The following is a 20334-nucleotide window of genomic DNA, read 5'->3' as shown; positions in this document are numbered from 1 at the left end:
GGCCACTATCAGATGTTCTAATACCCCCGTGTAGAGTATTTCTGTGGTCAGAACTCATCTTTTTAACTCACAGTGCTTGGTGTGAAGCAGTGCAAAGAAGTGGCATCTCTCAGTGTTGTCATGCCAGATAGTGCGTCCTACATACTTCAGCACACTTTTGCATCCACGGTAGCATTCTACAAAGTGGACCTTTAACTTGATGACACAACTTATCCTGTTTTCTATATTCCTGTTTCTGAAGTCCCAATATATATGTGGTGACTCACATGTTTGTTCACCTTTGCTCTTTATTAAGTCCTAAATGAAGGTACCTTGATCCAACATCAGACCTGTGAGGACTCCTTTCTATACCCTCTCTCTTTCCCTGTGCTCCAGTTCCAAGTACCCATACTTCACAGCTGGCACATTGGACGTGCCAGATTAATTGCCCACTTCCCTCTCATTATAAGATCATTATAACCTCCTGTTTCTGTTTAATGAGGATCTTCTTGGAAGTTTACCTGCTCTCCTGTTTCCTGAACCTTTGCTTGGTTCATCATAGATGGCCCCCCTCCCTCCTGCCCAAACAGAAATGAGGACACGAGGGTTGCAGGAGTAGAAAAAAAATCTGCTGCACCACTAGCAGAATGTATTTACTTCAGGGTATCTGATTACCCTGGCTTGCTAAGGGGACATACATGCACCAAGAGGCTTCAGTATGTTTAGTACTAGATGAGGGGAGGAACTATGAAGAAATATGGGAAATGCATCCACAGTTTTGCTTCTGACACAGCTGCTGGCCTGTGAGTACATAGTCTGAACTGGAAAATAAGATAGGTTATTGATCAGATGCTCAGGAGCAGACCTAGAATTACTAACTGCTGCTCCCACAAAGGCCCAACAGCCCCGATAAGAACATAAACATAAGAAGAGTCTTCCTGGATCAGACTGATAGTCTATCTAGGCCAACATCTTGTCTCACATAGTGGTCAACCAGTTCCTCTGGACAGACAACAGGGCATAGAGGCCAAGCCCTTCCCTTGATGAACCTCCTGCCTCTGGGATTCAGAGGCTTAGTGCCTCTGTAGTGTCACTGACAGACTTATTTTCCACGAATCTATCAAATCCCCTTTGAAAGCTGTTTATTCCTGTGGACATTATAACATCTTCTGAAAGCGAATCCCACATTTGAATCGCTTTCTATATAAAGCAGTATTTCCTTAGGTCTGTCCTGAACTTACTGCCCATCTGTTAAATTGGATTCCCTTGAGTTTTTGTATTTTGGAAGGAGAAAAAATTCTCTTTTGTCAACTCTTTCTACATAATTTTATAAATCTCTGACATGTCCCCCTTTAGTTGTCTCTTTTCTAAATTGAAAAATCCCAATCAATCAATCAATTTATTTACGGTCATAGACCAGCCAGTAAAAAACATAAATGAAAAATCCCACACTTTTCGACTTTTCCTCATAGGGAAGATGCTTTAAACCCCTAATTATCTTGATTGTCCTCCTTTGTACTTTTCCCAACACTGCAATGACCTTTTGGAGATATGGTGACCAGAACTGTGCACAGTATTCCAAATGAGACTTCACCATAGATCAATGCAAGGGCATTTTAATACTGGCTGTCTTATGCTCAGTCCATTTCCAAATAATCCCTAACAGAGTCTGCTTTTTTCAGCACTGCAGCCCACTGGGCATTTCTGCACAGTGGTCAAAATGGCAAGACACCTGCAACCTGCAGTAGTGTGATATTAAATCACGCTATTCCTCCCTTCCATACTTCAAAGCTGACTGCTTAGGTCAGGCTCCCTCTCAGGCCGGGTCAACCTTTTTGCATGCGGAATAAATAAAGCTATGGCCATATTTTCATCCAACACTTGTGTCACGTCTCTTTCCAGCCACAACGTGCCTGCCTGCAAGTCAATACAACAATACAACTGAAGCAATGAAGAGTGAGCTACAGGCACATCTTTCAGACAGTTTTCTGTGATGTACTCTCATGTGGGGGAATGTGCAGATATAGCAGATGAGAATTTTGCCATAGCTGTAGGAGTGGGCATCCCCTTAGGAAATCCAGTGGGATTAAGTTCCAGACTACAATCAGTGAGACTCAAGTTCAACCCCCCCATATATCCATAAAGCTCAATGGTTTAACCCAACCTACCTCACAGGCTGCCTTGAGGATAAAATGGAGGAAGTCAGAATGATGTACAGTGCCCATAGCAGTGCAGGGGAAGGTTAAGCTAAAAATGCAATAACTAAACCAAATAAAAGCATTCTGGGACTGCTGAGAGACACAGGTCGATATGTGTTTTATGTGCAACCTAAGACTCAGCAAGACCTCGGTAGTTGTGCTACCACCTGAAGACAGTGACCCTGCAGGACTCCTCCAGGTTAGTCCAGAGAAAAAATTAAGAAAACGTCAGTATTACTTCCACTGGTAAATAAAATACAGTAATATTCCTCATCACTCAAAATGCTGCACATGCATCTGCAGATGGTGGTGCCAGGGAATGAACCACCTGCAAACAGGACACATCAGTCTGAGATGAAACAATGTGCTTTGGATACTGTGATCACAAAATGATCTGGTGTGCTTTGCACATAGAATATACAACTGATACCCTTCAGAATTTTAATTAGGTATCCGATAATCCATGGACTGACTACACTTGTAATAATGTGGTTTCAGACTGACAACATTTTTCAGAGATAGTCAACATTTAAATAGTTGGATTTAATTTTTTTTAAAGCCAAGTACTTACGTATTCATCATAGGCTTCATGCGCTGGTGGAGGGGGAGGCCTGTAACCTGGTACTGCTGGAATTCCTCTTGCTCGAGGGGTCGGAACACCCCTGGCTACAGGTGGTACTGGAAGTACTCCACGTGTCACAGGGGTTCCTCTTGGTGCTTGAGCTCCTCGCCCTGGTGGTGGTGGAGGAATTGCACCTCCACGTCCCCTAAGAACAAATAGAACAATCACACGAATCTCAATATGTGCTCTAAAATAAGGATATATAGTCCATTGAGATTATAGGGATTTTAGTTTGCTACCAGTGACAATAAGATGCAGAAATCAATTTGTTTTTTCTTACTTCATTTGTGTTATTTACTTATCCACCACTGGGTGTCTACCAGTGTAGTAATGTAGTAATGAAAAGGTTCTGGAACAAGGGTTTATTCATCTGGTTTGCAATGTGGGTAGATGGACAGCATTTGGAGAGAAGAAAGAACCTTGCTAAATTACAGTCTTGCTTTAGGCAAGTCCATTTATCAGAGATCCCTGCAGTGATCAACCTAGATATTCTATATTACTCTGAGATACAAGCACAGAACTTGAGAAGGGTATGCTACAAACCAAATACTAGTAGGAGGCACACCATTATGTAGTATGAACTGTTATTTACATGCATTCTTCCAGGTTATGAGATCTGAATCCCAGTTTGAATCCAGACAATGAATTTCTATTGTAAGCAACTTTTCACTACTGGAAGAATATTCCTAATGCCTGTTGTCATGGTCCTAATTGTAAAAAAAAAAAAAATGCTTTGTCATATTGCAATTGTTGACATCTCTGTTCACCAGCCCTTTGATCCCTCTCATTGATTTACCCTCAACCATGTTTTATGAAGCACAATCTAGTACTCTTTGGTTTGTTTTACTTGCTTGGGTAGGTCAATAAATCTTTTGGATTTATTGGTTGTGTTTCCATTTTTTGCAACTTTAAAGAAACTGCATGTATTGTGTGACAGATGTCAGGTAAAGAGAAGGAGCTAAATCTGGGATCTATAATTGGATCTCCCAATAAAAAAGTCACGTGGGACCCTGTTTGGATTAAAGCTTTGGCAGGTTTAAGTTATCTCCATCTTACACTATTTCCCTGACAGTAGGATGAAAACAAAGGTACAGTAAGGGTAGCTGCTTGTACTACTAGTTTAATTGTGGCTTGGGGATTATTTCTTTTGGGGGAAACAGCATGACAGAACAATAATGTACAGAGGAGGAGATGCAATGACAGATCCTAAATATGATATGCAGCTTCATCCTAAGCATTAGCATATGTAAAAATCTGGTTAATTTTTTTCATAGAATCATAGAATAATAGAGTTGGAAGGTACTTCATGGGTCATCTAGTCCAACCCCCGGACTATGAAGGACACTCACATCCCTATCGCTCATCTACTGTAACCGGCCACCCCCTTGAACCTCCATGTAATCAGCTTCTCCGTCAAATAGCTATTGAGCCTATGTTTAAAAATTTCCAAAGATGGAAAACCTACTACTTCCCGAGGAAACCTGTTCCACTGTATTATCCCACCAAGTTTCTGTGATTCCTGTTAGGTCATAGCTCCCTTCCTCTATTAGGACTACTAGTTACTCCTGCTTGTTTCCCATACTCTGTGCATTAGTGTAGAGACATCGTAATCCATCCTTTGGGTGCCTCATGGTTTTGGTTTTTGAACTTCCTTGTAAGCTAGTAGTTCCCTGCTTATGTAACATTCCTCGAAGATTTGCGATCTTCTCATCTTCAGATCTTGCCATCACACCAAGTTCTGAATTTACGTCTCGCTACCCCTTTGTGTCTATAGTTTAAAGTCCTCTTCACCAGGTTTGCAAGGGTACTCCCAAAAATAATACAAAAATATTTTACAATATAGACTTTAAATATTTTAATTTGTTCTTTTTGTAAGAGATAAATACCCATCTGAGCTACCCCAAATTACCAATATGCTACAGGAAGCTGGAATCACCATGAGGTCTGTGAGTTTTAATGAATCCAGATCTGGTTTCATTTTTAAAATATAGAGTGGAGAAAAGTAGAAACAACCAGAAAAGGAATTATTTTTGAGGAATTCTGTCCAAACCACAGTGGGGTTGAAAAACACATTTTTGAAGATTGGATTTGAAGAACTTGATTTGTTCAGTCCAGCATAATGAAGACTGACAGGGCATATTATTTCCCTATAAATACCAGGGGATGAAGAAAGAACATGGAAGAGCTAGATGAACAAACACTGAATAAATATTGGCTGAGGAACAGATAGATATGAATTGCATTTGGATAAGAACACCGTCACTGTTTTCCAACTGCACAAGTAATTATATGTCCTCTAACTTAATTTCAGCTTGATTTAAAAGTTCCTAGGTTCATTACAAGGCTGATGTATCATACAAGTGGACCAACAAAGGGTTAAATAGCTATGTACAAATCCTGATCATAGCTCATTCCCCTGTCTCAATAAGGATATTGTCAAGTTGGAAAAGTAGCAGAAGTGAGCACCTAAAGTGACCAATGAGTCAGGGGTACCTTTCCTATAAAGAAGGACTAGAGAGCTTGTGCATTTCTGTTGAGATAAAACAAAACAAAGAACAGTTTATAAAAATCTTTATGCTGTGGAGAAATTTCTGGGTTGGATCCAACTTTTTTTTTTTTTGTAAAAGAAGGTGGGGGTGGGGTTCTCCTGGGATCACTCAAAAAAGGCTATGCTTTGGTTCAGCATGGACCAAAGTCATGTGGATGTACAAAGGATGAGACTGAGGGGGAAACATGGCTAGTTTGAAACTTTTATTTTCCTTCCCTTTCTCTCAAAAGTACAGGACACAGACAAAAACACCTATCCCTAAATCACTTGTGGAACTGCCTCAGAATTTAGTCATTAGCTAGGAAGCTTTCAAAAGTGGACAAGAAAAATTCATGGGAGAATGATCCATCAGTGGACTTCTGGAATCTCCATGACCAGAAGTCATAAATTGTTGAGTATCAGTGTTGGGAGCTTTGATTTCTATGTTCCAGTTTGTGGGTCTTCCTGAGCTTCTGGATGGCCACGGTGGGAAACAGAATGCTTGACTAGTAGGAATCCAACAATGTTCTTCTTATGCTTGCTGGACCCATTTTCTCATTGTTCACATGGTGGACATTGTGTGTGTATACATGCATACAAGCATATTATGCAATACAAGACTGAGTTGTAAAGTTTGTGTGAGTCACATGTATGCATGCCGGGGTTTATATGTACAGTGTCCCTGTGCTGACATGACATGTAATATATGCATGTTGGAAATGCCAGGGAGACAGGGCCAGCATATGCAATCACAATCCCTACAAACATACCTAAAAATGATGCAACAAGCTGAACGATGAAACAACATTTTGGGTATTGCTAAATATGCACTATGGCAAACTGCAATTAATTCTTAATATGTTCCAATTATGCTAAAGGCTCCATCATTATTTCAAGCTTATCTTTAAAATAATGCCAACAAATAAAATGGTTAGAACAGCAGGATTTGATCTTTCCAAACCTGGGACCCACCTTTATTCCCAGGTTTTGTGACAGGAAATAGCAGGAACCAGATTCTTTAACCTGCCTAAAAGGAATCATCTTTGTTACTAGGTTGCTTTGCCTTGCTCACTTTCTACTGCTCCTATAATTTTGCATGAAAAAGGAAGCAGAAGGTGTGGGTGACTTTATTCTCTTATGTATGCAAACTAGCAGCAAAGAGCAAAAGTAAATAATGGCAGCACTAAATGGGTTTTCAGCCCAGGAGGTGGATTCCACAGCTCATGTGTGAGTCCTTACCCATGGGTCAGAAATTTCTGGGTTAGAAGGTTATATTGCTTCCATAACATTTCCATTGAACTAGACTTAATCACTATCAGGTGTTTTCTGGTGGCTGTATGGGATTTAATGTAGTTTCAGAAGGTAACAGTGCTGGCTTGCAGCAGAATAGTTAGATTCCAACAAGATTCCTTTGAAACCAACAAGATTTTCAGGCTCTGAGCTTTGGACAGTCAAAGCTCCCTTTGTCAGACTTAATGTAGCATGTAAGCTGCCTTTCATCATAAGGGAGTTAACATACCAAGAAATAAACAAGCCAACTGGAACCCCAGACACCAGCAGGTCTCCAAAGAACCATAAGAACTACTTCACACAACGTGCAATACCTTGTAGAACTCACAGCCATAGTGTGTGGCGAGTCTCTGGCTTAGGTAGCTATTTCTGAATGGGAGCAGCAGCATGGACAGACATCGTGCTGTTGCTGTGGACCTTCTAGTACCGTTGGTCAATCACTGAAGGAAACAGGAGGGGCCACTGATCTGGTGCAGTAGGACTTTTGCTAGGTTTTCATTTGAGCAGAAGGAAAATAGTCACTAACACAATTCCGCAAATGCTTTTGCAAGAGTTTACACATCACATGTAGTCTCCATGGAACTTTTCATGCTTTTGCTTGTGCATCAGTGTGTTCACAACATTTCTTATAAGCCAAAGAATGTATCTGGATTAGGTTTCATGGGTTTCATGCAACAGTCAAATAGGAGGCATGAAGCAGTGGAATATAACTTCTCCATGCAAAAGAAACATTGGGAATCAACCTGGTATGCTTGAATGTGTATAAAACCATTGGACAGCTACATATTAGCTGAAAAGATCAATGAACTGACCTTGAGGGAGCAGCAGGAGGAACCCGGATCCCTCTTCCTCGAATACCTCGCCCACGAGTTGAGTCTTCTGAACCATTTAAATACGATAATTCCCGCAATTGCTCCTGACGGATTTCATCATTATAATCCTGAAAACGAGAAGGCAAAACATTTGTTTGTACATCTTGGGCCACCTATTTTGAAATATCAATGTATTTTCCACAAAGAAGCATTTTCCAAAGGGCCTAAATTACTACACTGGTTAGAAAAGTGTATCCTTTTGTAAATGCTCATAATTTCTGTTATTTTGTTCAACCACATGCAATACATTTAGTAGAACATAGATCAACAAATCTAATAAAAAGTTGAAATTTGTTCCCTGGTATTTGTTTTAAGGGTTTCAATCTTGTGCACACTTCCTAGGGTATCTGATAAAAGGAGCTGACTCTTTTAATCTTATACCATGAAAACCTTGTTGGTCTTTAAGGTGCCACTGGACTCAGATCTAGCTGACTTCCTAGGGAGAAAGCCATGTTGAAATTAAAGAGTTGTGAGTAGGGTCCTGGAACCCCATACCTTTGCTGGCTCCCTTCCTAGCACTGCCCATTTACTTCACCCAGTGGCCTTAGGGCTGAGAGAGGAGGGGGTTCCCAACATTTTCTTCCTCCTGTACTTGCTGGCTCTCTGTCTTGAAACCTGTGGAAGGTAGCTGGGTGCTGTCCTCACTGGCCTCCTCCTCACTGTTCTCTGACTGCTCTGGTCCTCCTTCAGGATTCCTTTCCTCGTGGCAGGATGCCAGCTGAGGCTGAACATTCATCCCAACACTGCCAAGCAAGCAATGTGCTCTTATGGCGGTATATCTCTTTAAAACTCCCAGTTGCTGCCTGATCCCACCTTCATTGAGTCTGGAAAGTTCCATGCCCCTAAAAACTGGTCATACCAGCTGATCTCTGACATTAAAGGTCCTGTCTCATCAAGAATACCCAGTGTAGACCTATACAAATTGCACTTGAGGTGCACCCTACATAAATGTAGGATTGTGTATAGGAAACTTATGCACAATAGCCCCGACCTTCAGTCCATGTACATAAGGGTTTGGTTATGATTTCATTCCTCCATTCCATGTGAAGGGTACCTTTACACAGTTCTCATTTGGAAAAACAAAGTGGGCAAGTGAACTCATTTTAATGGAAAATTAGTTAACTGCATTTTAAAAGAGGTACAGGCAATTACTTTTATGACCTTTAACCACTTATGTCCTGAAATAATTTTCTTAATCACAGAGCTCTGCATGTCTTTTTATCACAACCTTTAAGGCCTTACGTATTCTGGGACCTGTGTGCCTAAGGGACCATTTCTCCAAATATGTCCCCTGCAGAGCACTGTACTTTGCAAATTCCAACTTGCTGGTAGTTCCCAGCCCCAAATAAGTGTAAGTGGCCTTGACCAAAGTTGGGGCCTTTTTGACCCTGGCTCCAGCCTGGTGGAATGAGTTGCCAGCCGAAACCCAGACCCTAGTGGAGCTGACAAAGTTCCGAAGGGCCTGCCCCAGGCATATGGTTGAGGCCAACACAAGCACAAACTGACATCAGAAAGACCTCCCTCATCTTCACCTCCCTCCTCATCGGAAATCTGGATAGAAAATCAATTCCAGAATTATTCTGATCCACGTGGGCAGTGCTGCAGCACTCAACAGGATATTTAGTTTTAAAATTTTTAAATAGCTGTTTGGAAATGTTTTATATTGACTTTGCATGTTTTACTGATGCTAGTTCCCCTGAGCCTGTTGCCAAGGAGGGGCAGCCAAAAATCTAATAAATACATAATAATAATAATAAGCATCTGCCTTCAAAATAATTATGTTAGTTGATAGCAGTTTACCAAGTTTAGTAGCATGAGATACATCTTTTAATGTACTAAAACCAGCCCACTTTGAGCTTCTAAATCAGTAAGCAAGACTGAATGAACGTTTCCTTTGATAAAAGAATTATATGTCTATTGTTGAAATGTGCAGTGATTCCATGGACATTATTTTCTTAATGACTTATAAACACATAATCCTACAGTGGCAAAACAACTAGGTTTACTTCAAAATTAACAGTAACAAGACAGCTAACTGCTGATATGTTATACTGGTCTGAGAACCTTGATTGACAGTTGACCCATGGGACTGGCATTTTACAGTGGGAGGTAAGAAAAATGAAGGATCAAAGAGGATCCTGAAATAAAGAATTAGAACCAGTAGTTCTTTCCTGAGGGGAAACAGCTTCTAGGAAAAGGGGGTGTTTCCTATCAACTGTTAAAGAAGGAACATTGAAAACTTGTGTAGCCTGCCTCCACAGATTTTAGTAATTTGTAACTAATACGATTATGCCTGTTCATTTGACAGCCAAGTGATATCTCTCAACAGTTATAAACTATCTATTGTATATAGTTATACAAAGCGTCCCTCATTCTGGTTGCCACATTTAAAACTGAAATCTACATGACAATCTGATGACCAATTCCCACAAAAGTGAAATAAAACAGTTTATGTGTTCTGAATTAATACCAGCTTCTCATGCACCATAATCAGACATATACCAAAAAAGGATTTTTGGGCTCCCCCAGCCGAGGGGCTGGGTCAGAATATATCTGTATACATTTAAACAACTGAGGGGCAGACAGAGAAACAAGTAAGAAAAAGGAGCCCATGGGCTAAGGAGAAATAAGGAAGGCGGGAAACCATCATAGTAACTAGGATGGGCATGAACTGCATTTTTGCAGTTTGGTTTGTAGTTCATAGCTGAACTACAAATTGAACCATAGGCCCATACTATGTGCATAATTGGTAGTGGCTCGGAGGGACCCAGGGGCCTCAAGCCACACATATGTTTAGATGTTGAACTGATCCCAAAATGCAGGCAACATTTCAAGAGTAATGTAATATGCTAGCTATCCCTCCCACTTTCCTTCCTGTTTGATTAGTCAACATATTTTCAGTGAAAACAGAACCTAAGAGAGCCAAGACAATCTTGAAATGTTTCTTTGGATCAGAGTGGATGCTTTGAAGTTCAGGTACCATTTTCATAATTATCAAAATCAATAACATATGATTTTTCAGCAGGCCAGCCAATGCCTCCTTGGATACAGAAGAGATGGAAGAAGCTGGTCCCAGTCCTTTGATGATACAAGAGGGCCTACCAGACAAGGTGTAGCTGCCATCAGGTGCAGATGAAGAATCTCAGTGTAGAAAATGCAATGAAAGGTTTGTAAGATGAACAAACCTTTATACATGACACTAAGCATAGGCACCAGGTAAAGCTGGGTTTAGACAGGCAACCACAAATCAGATTCTCTCCTCAGTGGTCTTAGCATCTCATCTCATGTGTTTTAATTTTTTTAAACTGTAGCATTTGTTTTTAATTTGATGTTAGGTACCCTAAATTTTGGAGAAGGACAGGTTAAAAATATGTTTTGAATAATCATTCAATAACTAAATCTAGCTTTGCTTTCATGTTCTATGTTCATGTTCTAGCTTTTGCTTTGTGTTCTCCGGCACTTTTGTGAGGACAGTCTGTGAACATGTCACCCTCCAGAAATGGACAGCCATGGCACCTTTACAGTCATACTGTAACAGAACAGGCTGAATTGCCATAATTGTGCATTCATTGTGTTGGGATTTTTGCATAATAAATAAATAAACAAATAAATAAACAAATAAATAATGAAGAAACTTGGAGTATCTGGATCAGTGGTTCTTTTACAGTACCTACACTCATAATGATGCCAGAGCAGTACCTCTACTGTTCTTTGTTGAAGAGGATTACCTTAAGGGAGGAAGACTGGCTTACAGGCATTGCTGGTCACTGTCATTGCTTGGAGAGCAGTTGCTGCCCATATATCTTTTAAATGGAGCATGCTGTCTGAGTTTCACCTCTTTACATTGGTAGCAATAGACACCATCTAGAATAGATGGTAAAGGCAGAGGTATAGATCCCACTTCTCTTCTATTGAAAGCTCATTGACATCCTCATGTGTGTGAGGGAGAATAATTTGTGATATTAATACATGAGGAAGTCAACTTTGAAAAGATACAGAAGTAGCATTAATTTTGATATGATCTGGAATGGAAAGGATTGTTCTCAGCATAGCAAATCTTAATTGTGCCAGAAAAACAATATATATATATATATATATATATATATATATATATATATATATATATATATATATATATATATATATATATATATATATATATATATATATATATATATATATATATATATATATATATATATATATATATATATATATATATATATATATATATATATATATATATATATATATATATATATATATATATATATATATATATATATATATATATATATATATATATATAAAACAATTTATATATATAAACAAAGATCATGGCATCCGGCCCTCTCAATTCCTGGCAAATAGATAGGGAAGAAATGGAGATAGTGACAGATTTTATTTTCCTGGGCTCCAAGATCACTGCAGATGGGGACTGCAGCAAAGAAATTAAAAGACGCTTGCTCCTGGGGAGGAAAGCTATGGCAAATCTAGACAGCATCCTAAAAAGCAGAGACATCACCCTGCCAACAAAAGTGCGTTTAGTCAAGGCTATGGTCTTCCCAGTTGCAATGTATGGCTGCGAAAGTTGGACCATAAGGAAGGCCGAGCGTCAAAGAATTGAGGCTTTTGAACTCTGGTGCTGGAGAAGACTCTTGCGAGTCCCTTGGACTGCAAGGCGAACAAACCGGTCAGTCCTAGAGGAGATCAGCCCTGACTGCTCTTTAGAAGGCCAGATCCTGAAGATGAAACTCAAATACTTTGGCCACCTCATGAGAAGGAAGGACTCCCTGGAGAAGAGCCTAATGCTGGGAGCGATTGAGGGCAAAAGAAGAAGGGGACGACAGAGAATGAGGTGGCTGGATGGAGTCACTGAAGCAGTAGGTGCAAGCTTAAATGGACTCCGGGGAATGGTAGAGGACAGGAAGGCCTGGAGGCTCCACTTCTAGCAAGGTTTCCCAGAAACTACAAATGTCCACTGATAAAGTGCAGAGATATAAAACTGAACCTCCTTAACTAGTAGTTGGAGAAAATGTGTCACCTTGCTTTAGACAACACTGACCCAAAATACTAACCCAATAACCTGTTTTTCTCTTTAAGTATACCCAATTAAATTTGTCCAGTATTATTAGCTTGGTGTATGTATGTGGGAGGGATCAGTTCAAAAAGGAGAGGTTTTCCTCATCAGCAGTTTAGGGGGGCTAAGCACGTGTTGTCTCCATGAACCATGAGTAAGCTTACTATTGTAGCAGATCTTGAGGAAGGACTGAATAAGGCCTTATAATAACAGTGATTTTGATTAAATAAACAGACGTATTTTGTTTTCTCTATTTTTAAAGAGGACATTGTTTTAATGTGTTATCTTTTTGATATTGTTATACTATCATCGTTTATACTGTATTGTCCCCTTTTTAAATACTTGTTTAAAAACAGCTACAGTCTATCAGTTCAGTCTATCAAGGCAACGCTAGGAATTAAAGGTAATTCATGATAGATCCTTAAAGATGTAATATCTAAGTAAAACTGAAGGTTTTGGTATCAGGATCAGGTAGTGCTACACTTCAGGCTGTTTCACAATGGTCACAGATCGAAAGACTGGGACTTCTGTCCCTTTTGAGTGGCTTCATAAGCATTCAGTTCCTGCAGCACTGTGATGGAACTTTTCTACACCTAGAATATGCCCCAACTCACCGCTCATCTGGTGGTGGGGAATATTGCCGCTATCGACAAAATCACTCCCAGGCACCCTCTCTGCCCTCACCTCAAATTGGCTCCCTGACAAACTAGGGAGCTTAGAGAGAAGAAGAGGGATGTGAGATGGCTAGAGCAAGTGTGGAGGAAGACTCATGACAAGGCAGCAAGACCATCTTATCACACACTTATGAGGGTTTATGAGATGGCAATTAAGGCAGCTAAGCATGAGTTAGATAAATGCCTCTATTGCATTTGTGAGCTCTCAGCCAGCCCAATTGGTTAGGGTAGTTTGATCTCTGACCGCCCTCAAGGAAGGGCACCAAGACACTAGTCATTTGGCACTTGGCTGTGAGGCACTAGCAAGCTTTTTCTCAGATAAAGTCTGATTGCTCCACCAGGACCTTCCTGCCACCTTTAATACAGAGAGGGAACAAGAGGCTTGTTGGCCGATGTGGGGGGATACATTTGATGATTTCAGGTGGTTCTCAGAAGCTAAAGTGGACAAGTTGATAGGGTCAGTGAGGGCAACCACTTGCCCCTTGGGTCCCTGTCTATCATGGTTACTCAAAACAAGGGACCAGTGGACAGGAGGCCCTCTGAGGGAGATCATCAACTTCTCCCTATCTATAGGGGAGTTCCCAGGGATGCTGAAGGAGGCAGTGGTTTGCCTTCTACTGAAAAAGCCATTGCTGGACCTGCGGGACCCAACCAGCTACCGCCCAGCTTCTCATCATGCATTCCTGGGTAAGGTAATGAAAACACCGCAGCAGACCAGCTCCTGGCATACTTTGAGGAAATTTGGGTTCTCCATCCTGGCCATGGGGTGGAGATGGTGGTCTCTTTGGTGGCTGATCTCCAGCGCCCTAGTTCCAGTTTCCTCCAATAATGTTCAAACAATTGAACAAAGTTTGAGCCCAGTGGCACCTGATGAAGTGTGCATGTACATGAAAGCTTATACCTTGAATTGAACTGTGTTGGTTTTAAAGGTGCTTTTGGCAGCAAACCTTATTCTGCTGCGTCAGACCAACATGGCTGCCTACCTGAATCTGTCCAAACAATTATTAAGCACTTATGCTGTGAAGCTATGGGCTCTTATTAGTTAGTAAGAACCACCAAACTCAGCGGGATATATTTGAAAATGTATCTATGAATCAGATGGAATAGATAGAACAGGTGTTATCAGCATATTGGTAGCAAGGTTCTGCACAATCTCATCGAACAGCGTGGTATGCACATTAATCAGGATGGGGTCTGGCACGGGCTGAGACGGAATAGACAAATAAGAAATTTATAGCAATCAATAAGAAACGCCAGGGAAAGTCCTTTGTTCATGAATAAGTAATATCTTTTGTCATGCTTTTATGACAATTCGTACACTAATTTAACAGTTTTACGAGGAAACCTGCTGCTTTGTTTTATTCTATCTTCCTCTCCTGAATACTGTATAGCTCTGTAATTTGAATAGCTGCCTATTTAACAGCAAGTGCTGATGTGGAAAATTAAATATATTACTCTGATGGAAACTACGGCATGGTCACCCTTTTAGCTATGGCAGACTGCCTCCTAAAACAGATGTTTAATAATAAATTTCCTAGATGTGGCCAAGTACTGAAACACTTACTACAGGTTAGTATAAGAGATGTAAAGACATTATTTAAGATACTGTCCACAGGAACAAAAGCAACTTTTCATAAGGAGGTGTTTTTTTTAAGAACCCTTCATACTAAGAGACTATGACTGTTTCCACATTGTTTTAGCCTCTCTTTGGATTTCCATTGGATGCTGTGAGTTGACTCTAGCATTTCTGCATTTGGTTTGTCCTCTACCCTAGTGTTTCTGCATTTGGGCTTTCCAGTTGCAGCCCAGATCAAGTTCAAGGTTTTATTATTGACCTTCAAGGCCCTTCCCAGTATGGGACCCATATATCCGAGGGACTGCCTGTCACCTTCTGCCCCCTGCAGGGCTTTATGCTCTGCAAGTACAAACTTGTTCGTGGTTCCTGGCCCACGGGAGATTCACCTGGCCTTGAACATCTTTAGAAAAAGTCAGCATCTGAGTCTACAGGAAGTGGTATGATAGAAATCCAATAAATATATAAATAAATCTGTTTTAGCTGTCAGTTTTAATCAGTCCATTTAAAGAAATACCACTGGCCTCCACAAGGCCCAGGGGCTTCTCAGCCCTGGCCCCAGTATGGTGGAATATGCTGCCAAAAGAGAAACATGGCCTGATAGAACTATCAAAATTCTGCAGGGCCTGACAAAAATCATTATGCCAGTATTCCACTGCATGCCCCCCCCCAGAACACTCCAATCACCCAGCTGTATGGCGACTGAGCATTGTGACTAAGTTTTAATAGTATTTATTATTATAACTTTTATATTCTGATTTTAACACTGTTGCAGAAATATATGTTGTAAACCGCCTGGAGCCTGGATGCAGGGATCGAATGAATGAATGAATGAATGAATATTCTCTTTTCTCCCCTAACACACCATGCTTTTGCTCTTGTATCAGCTGCAGCTTAATCATTCCCATGGCATCAATCTTAAGGAAAAATACCAAGCTCAAAGAAAATAATCAATAGTTTTTTTTCCAAAGCTCAATATTTCTCAGTAACTACCAACATATAATATGTTTCATATTTAAAATAAAATATTTTAAAGACAGAGAATTTACGTATGTTTACGGAGAAATTCTTATTACATATTAGATACTTAGTATGAAGCAGGCCTTTGCATTGAGCAGAGTTTGAGATTCTGTTAATTCAGGGACAGATTTGGTGGGATGGGAGAGAAGATGTTTTTCTGCTTTACTTGGTGTATTGTTCCTCAAAAGTTACTATAGTTTCAGTCATATAAAAATGCATTTAACTTGGACAGTCATGGGTAGTGAAAGATAAATTACTTTGCGGAATTCAAGGTGCCACAGTAGCCTTTACGTTTTTATACCTCGAGGAAACCCTAAATGCCAGATGATTTCTTAAGAGAAAGTCAAGAGTCACAGCAGCAGACTTTTATATCTTTATAACTGCATCTATATATTTATTAAGGTTCTTTCAGTTATATTTATATAACTGTAACTTGAAGACAAGAAAGTGCAAATGTAACATTTGACAGATACTTGAACGCTGCTTATAAAAAATTAAATTATTGTCCCTTCAATAGAAAGAGGATGGATGTTTCCAAGGCAATCCATTAGAACAAAATTAATGCATCAAGTAATAGTTCTGTCAGGTGCTTCTCATGAGATTTCAAGGTTCTTCCACCCAGATTAATATAAATATACAAGTGGAAGATCCTCAAGTACATGCAGGGGCATCTCCTTTTCTCCACTCACACTAGGGTTGTATGATTCAGCTGCCAAAGCGGCCGTTCCTGCCAGTAGCAGCCAGCGCTGCGCCAAAAGCTGAGGAAGGCACGGGCGCACCGGTCAATGTACACACTCTGCGCCTGCGTGTGTGCACTGACTGGCGCACCGGCATCCGTGCCTTCCCCTCCCCCCTCAGCGCAGCGCTGGCTGCTACAGGTGGGAACGGCCACTTCAGTGGCTAACCCCCACTAGTTCTTCTTTCCCTTTGCTGGCATCCTCCATGGCCTCCTCCATTTTTCTGCTTCCTCCTTTCCTTCTGATCTACCAGCCAACTTATCTTTATCTGACCCCCATCTTCAGCTTTCCTTCCGTCTCTCCTTATGGCAGCCTCTCTCTGGCCAAGTTGTGTGGTGCTAGTTGACCTGGGACCAATTGCACGCTCAGGCACCTGCAGGGATCTGATTGAAACGTCTAATTTTCCTCTTTCCTCCTGTTCTTATTTCTCTCCTTCAGCATCCTCATATCCTTCCCTTTTCCTGTTTCTTTTTCTCTTTCCCCCCCATCAATCAACCTAAGTTTTACCTGCCCCTCCTATCGTCAGCTGTATTTATTATTTATTAATGTCCACTGAAGGTGTGAAGGAATGAATTTTCTCTGAGAAGTCCTGAGTTCAGCAGACCAGGCAAGGAGGGGGAAGTCAGTTCAATTGTTCACCGTACCACACAGACCCCACAATCATGGAAACACTATTTTAAAAGAGGCACCAAGAGGAGAAAGGCTGGCAGTGGCAAGCAACTATTCCTCCAGGGGCATGCTACGCAGTAAATTGTCCCCTTGGTGGCCAGGCACTGGGGAGCAGGAGACACAGAGGCAAGGACTCCGAATGGAAAAGGAAAGCTGTGAGGCCAAACCATATAAAGGTCAGAGGTTACCTGAGGGGGGGAGGAGAGAGAGAGAGAGAGAGAGAGAGAGAGAGCCCTCTTCAGGAGCTGGGAACCATTTGGAGTGGGCAGGGTGGAATAGGGCCTGTAGGCTGAAGTAGGCCCATTTTGCCACAGAAGGCAATTGTTTCTTAAAGCTACAGGTACTTCTTTTATCACTGCAGGAGGTAATCCCCATGCATTTCTGTAAAGAGTTCAGATATTTCTACAAACTTGGGGCTTTTCTCAGATTTGTAAAAAGTTCAGAAATGTCTGTCCAGTGCCATAAAACCTCTGGATTTGCATATAAAAAGCATATATCCCACAGAAGATGGGCTTTATGTCCAAGAATAAGAACATAAAATGGAGCATTGATGTAAGGATAAAGTCAACTGTGTGAAAATGGTGTAAAGGCAAGGAAAACCCTCACAGAATGAAAATAGGTTTGTGCAATTCACAGCTGGCACCTCCCCCATTTTGAAAATATAGCACCAGCAAATGTATTACTATTATTTATTGTATGGCATGTGTGTAATGTAGCCAGGAGATCCTAAGATTGTCTGGCTGCCAGGCAAGAGACATTCAGAGGTGGTTTGCCATTGCCTGCCCTGACCTCACAACCCTGGTATTCCTCTGAGGTTGCCCTTCTGAGTGAAAGCCAGGGCTGACCCTGCTTAGCTTTCATGATCTGAGGGGACAGTAAAAAGCTTTAGGGACAGGATTTAAATCCATGCAAAAAAACCCAAAACAAAACCACTTTAGCTTGCACAAGCAGAAACATTAATAACAGCTCCCCTCCATCCATCTTCCACATACACAACAGGAGGAGTTTGCAATCTACATCAGTGGTCCCCAACCTTTCCGAGGCTGGGGACCGGCAGGGCATCGGGCCGCGCCCCCGCGGACCGCGCCCGTGCGGGCCACGCCCCCGGATCGGGCCGCGCCCGCGGGCCGCGCCCACGCCGCGCCCCCGGATCGGGCCGCGCCCACGCCGCGCCCGCGAGCCGCGCCCGGGCCGCGCCCACGGATCGGGCCGCGCCCACGGGCCGCGCCCACGGATCGGGCCGAGCGGGCGTGGCCCGCACAGGCGCGGCCCGGCCCTGATTCCCTCTCCCCGCCTCCCGCAGTAAGAAGCTTCCCGGGCCGCAAGCTTGCGGCCTGGGAAGTTTTTTACTGCGGGGGCGGGGCGGGGAGAGGGAGCTGCGGCCCGGTGCCATGGCCTTTGCGGCCCGGCACCGGGCCGCGGCCCGCAGGTTGGGGACCACTGATCTACATCACAACCCTCACAGTTCTAAATACCATTAAGAACTTTTATCAAAGATACATCTCATACATCTCAGTGCCCCACATCCAGGGAATGTGAAGAGCTCTTTCACACAAGCAGTCATTATCTGAGGACTGCAACATCAAGGACCAGCTTACATGTACAAAAGGCCTTCTGAGAGAACCTTCATTTTGCCTCACTTGACTCTATATAGGCTTTTCTATACAGGGATTCAGCTGCTGGCCATCAATTTTACAATAAAAGAATTTTTCACATTTATCAGTTTGATTCAAACTGTGATGTTTTCCTTTAAAGTGAAAGGCAAAATTGCAGCTGCTGAGCAAGCTCAACTTTGACAGAAAGAAAATTGCCATCATTGCAGATGCCTGTTGTTTAAAGTTTGGGGATTAAAGTGTGATTTTTCTAACTGTACCCCTTCTGGCTGATGTTCATTCTTTTATTATGCTGAGGACTCAGACTGAGTGGCCAATTTTTAGTAAATGGGTAACAGCTCCAGGCTACATTCCACAGCTTGGAATGGAAAGGAATGCATGTTGATTGCCTGCATTTTTTAAAAAAAATCTGGAGGATTTAAACAACAAGTTTTGCAACAAGTGACACAATTTACACAACAGTAGATATTACAATTAATAGGCAAACTAATGCTAAAAATGACAGCTGTAAAACTGCTGTAAAATTTGGTGGGACTACTAAAAGAATTAAGGGTCAAGCAACCAAGGAAGCTGTAAATTTAACAAGGAGGACATTCTGCATATTGCACTGGAAGGTGTTGTATAGGGTTAGAGTGCTTGTTTTGAAATCAGCTTGAAACATCCCAAGTTCCTAATCCCTATACCAGAGATGGCTAAAATGAATAAATTTGGAAAGTTGTACAGTATAAAGAGGAGTTGCAGAGAAGGAGCCTTATTTTCCCCCATTCTTTCATGGTCCTCCTGGCCAACACCTCCTTGTTTGTTTGTTGATACACTGCCTTCCCTTGTGGCTCAGTGCAGTGTACACAGAATGTGGGAATAAGTACAAAGCAACATAGCAATATCAAGTAAATTCCTTGGATGAGGAAGAGATAGAAGAAGCTGGTCCCAGCCCTCAGCAGCTGCAGAAGCTCACCACACAAGTTGGAGACAGCTGGGGAGTCTCAGCCTACCACCAGAATGCCCTGTCCCCAGTCCTACAGCCTCACTCCTGTCATCACCAGAACCCTTAAAATGCTGGAGAAGATGGGCCTGGAGGGAGGTGCAGGAGTGGCAAAAGTGCAGGAGGAGGGAAAGGAGAAAAGGGGGAACTGGAATAGAAAAGGGTGAGTGAGTAAGGAGGAGCACAGACTTCCAGGAAAAGAAACAGAGAAAGGTACCTCAGTGGATGGGCAGGACAGAACAAAAGGGACTACAGTCCTGGCAGAGAGAAGACAGGGAGAAAAAGTAAGGACAGAATGTGCTCAAGTTCAATGGTCCCCAACCTTTTTATCACCAGGGACCAGTCAACGCTTGACAATTTTACTGAGGCCCGGGGGGGGGGGTAGTCTTTTGCTGAGGGACGTCGCCACCGCCTGAGCCCCCGTCCGCTTGCTTTCCCGCCGGTGCCCCTGACTTCCCGCCGCCCACTGGGGGGCGCTGCCAGCAGCAGCTGTACAGT

The 20334-nt window shown here is 42.0% G+C and overlaps 1 protein-coding gene across 5 annotated transcripts in view; it reads right to left on the bottom strand.

The window, feature by feature from the left end:
• The window catches only part of KHDRBS2 (KH RNA binding domain containing, signal transduction associated 2), a 537632-nt gene that overhangs the window by 206837 nt on the left and 310461 nt on the right, over window positions 1-20334 (bottom strand). For all 5 annotated transcript variants that reach the window (XR_013226200.1, XR_013226203.1, XR_013226205.1 and 2 more), the window contains exons 5-6: window positions 7429-7556; window positions 2749-2944 (exon numbers count right to left, since the gene is read on the bottom strand). Coding sequence is in view for 1 of the 5 variants with exons in the window: in XM_077307912.1 (XP_077164027.1) it covers window positions 2749-2944; window positions 7429-7556 (324 nt within the window). In the remaining 4 variants the exon portion in view is untranslated. The remainder of the gene's footprint in view (window positions 1-2748; window positions 2945-7428; window positions 7557-20334) is intronic.

The sequence above is a fragment of the Paroedura picta genome, chromosome 1 (assembly GCF_049243985.1).
Source record: "Paroedura picta isolate Pp20150507F chromosome 1, Ppicta_v3.0, whole genome shotgun sequence".
Taxonomy (NCBI): Eukaryota; Metazoa; Chordata; class Lepidosauria; order Squamata; family Gekkonidae; genus Paroedura; species Paroedura picta.
This window is presented reverse-complemented; position numbering and strand designations above follow the sequence as displayed.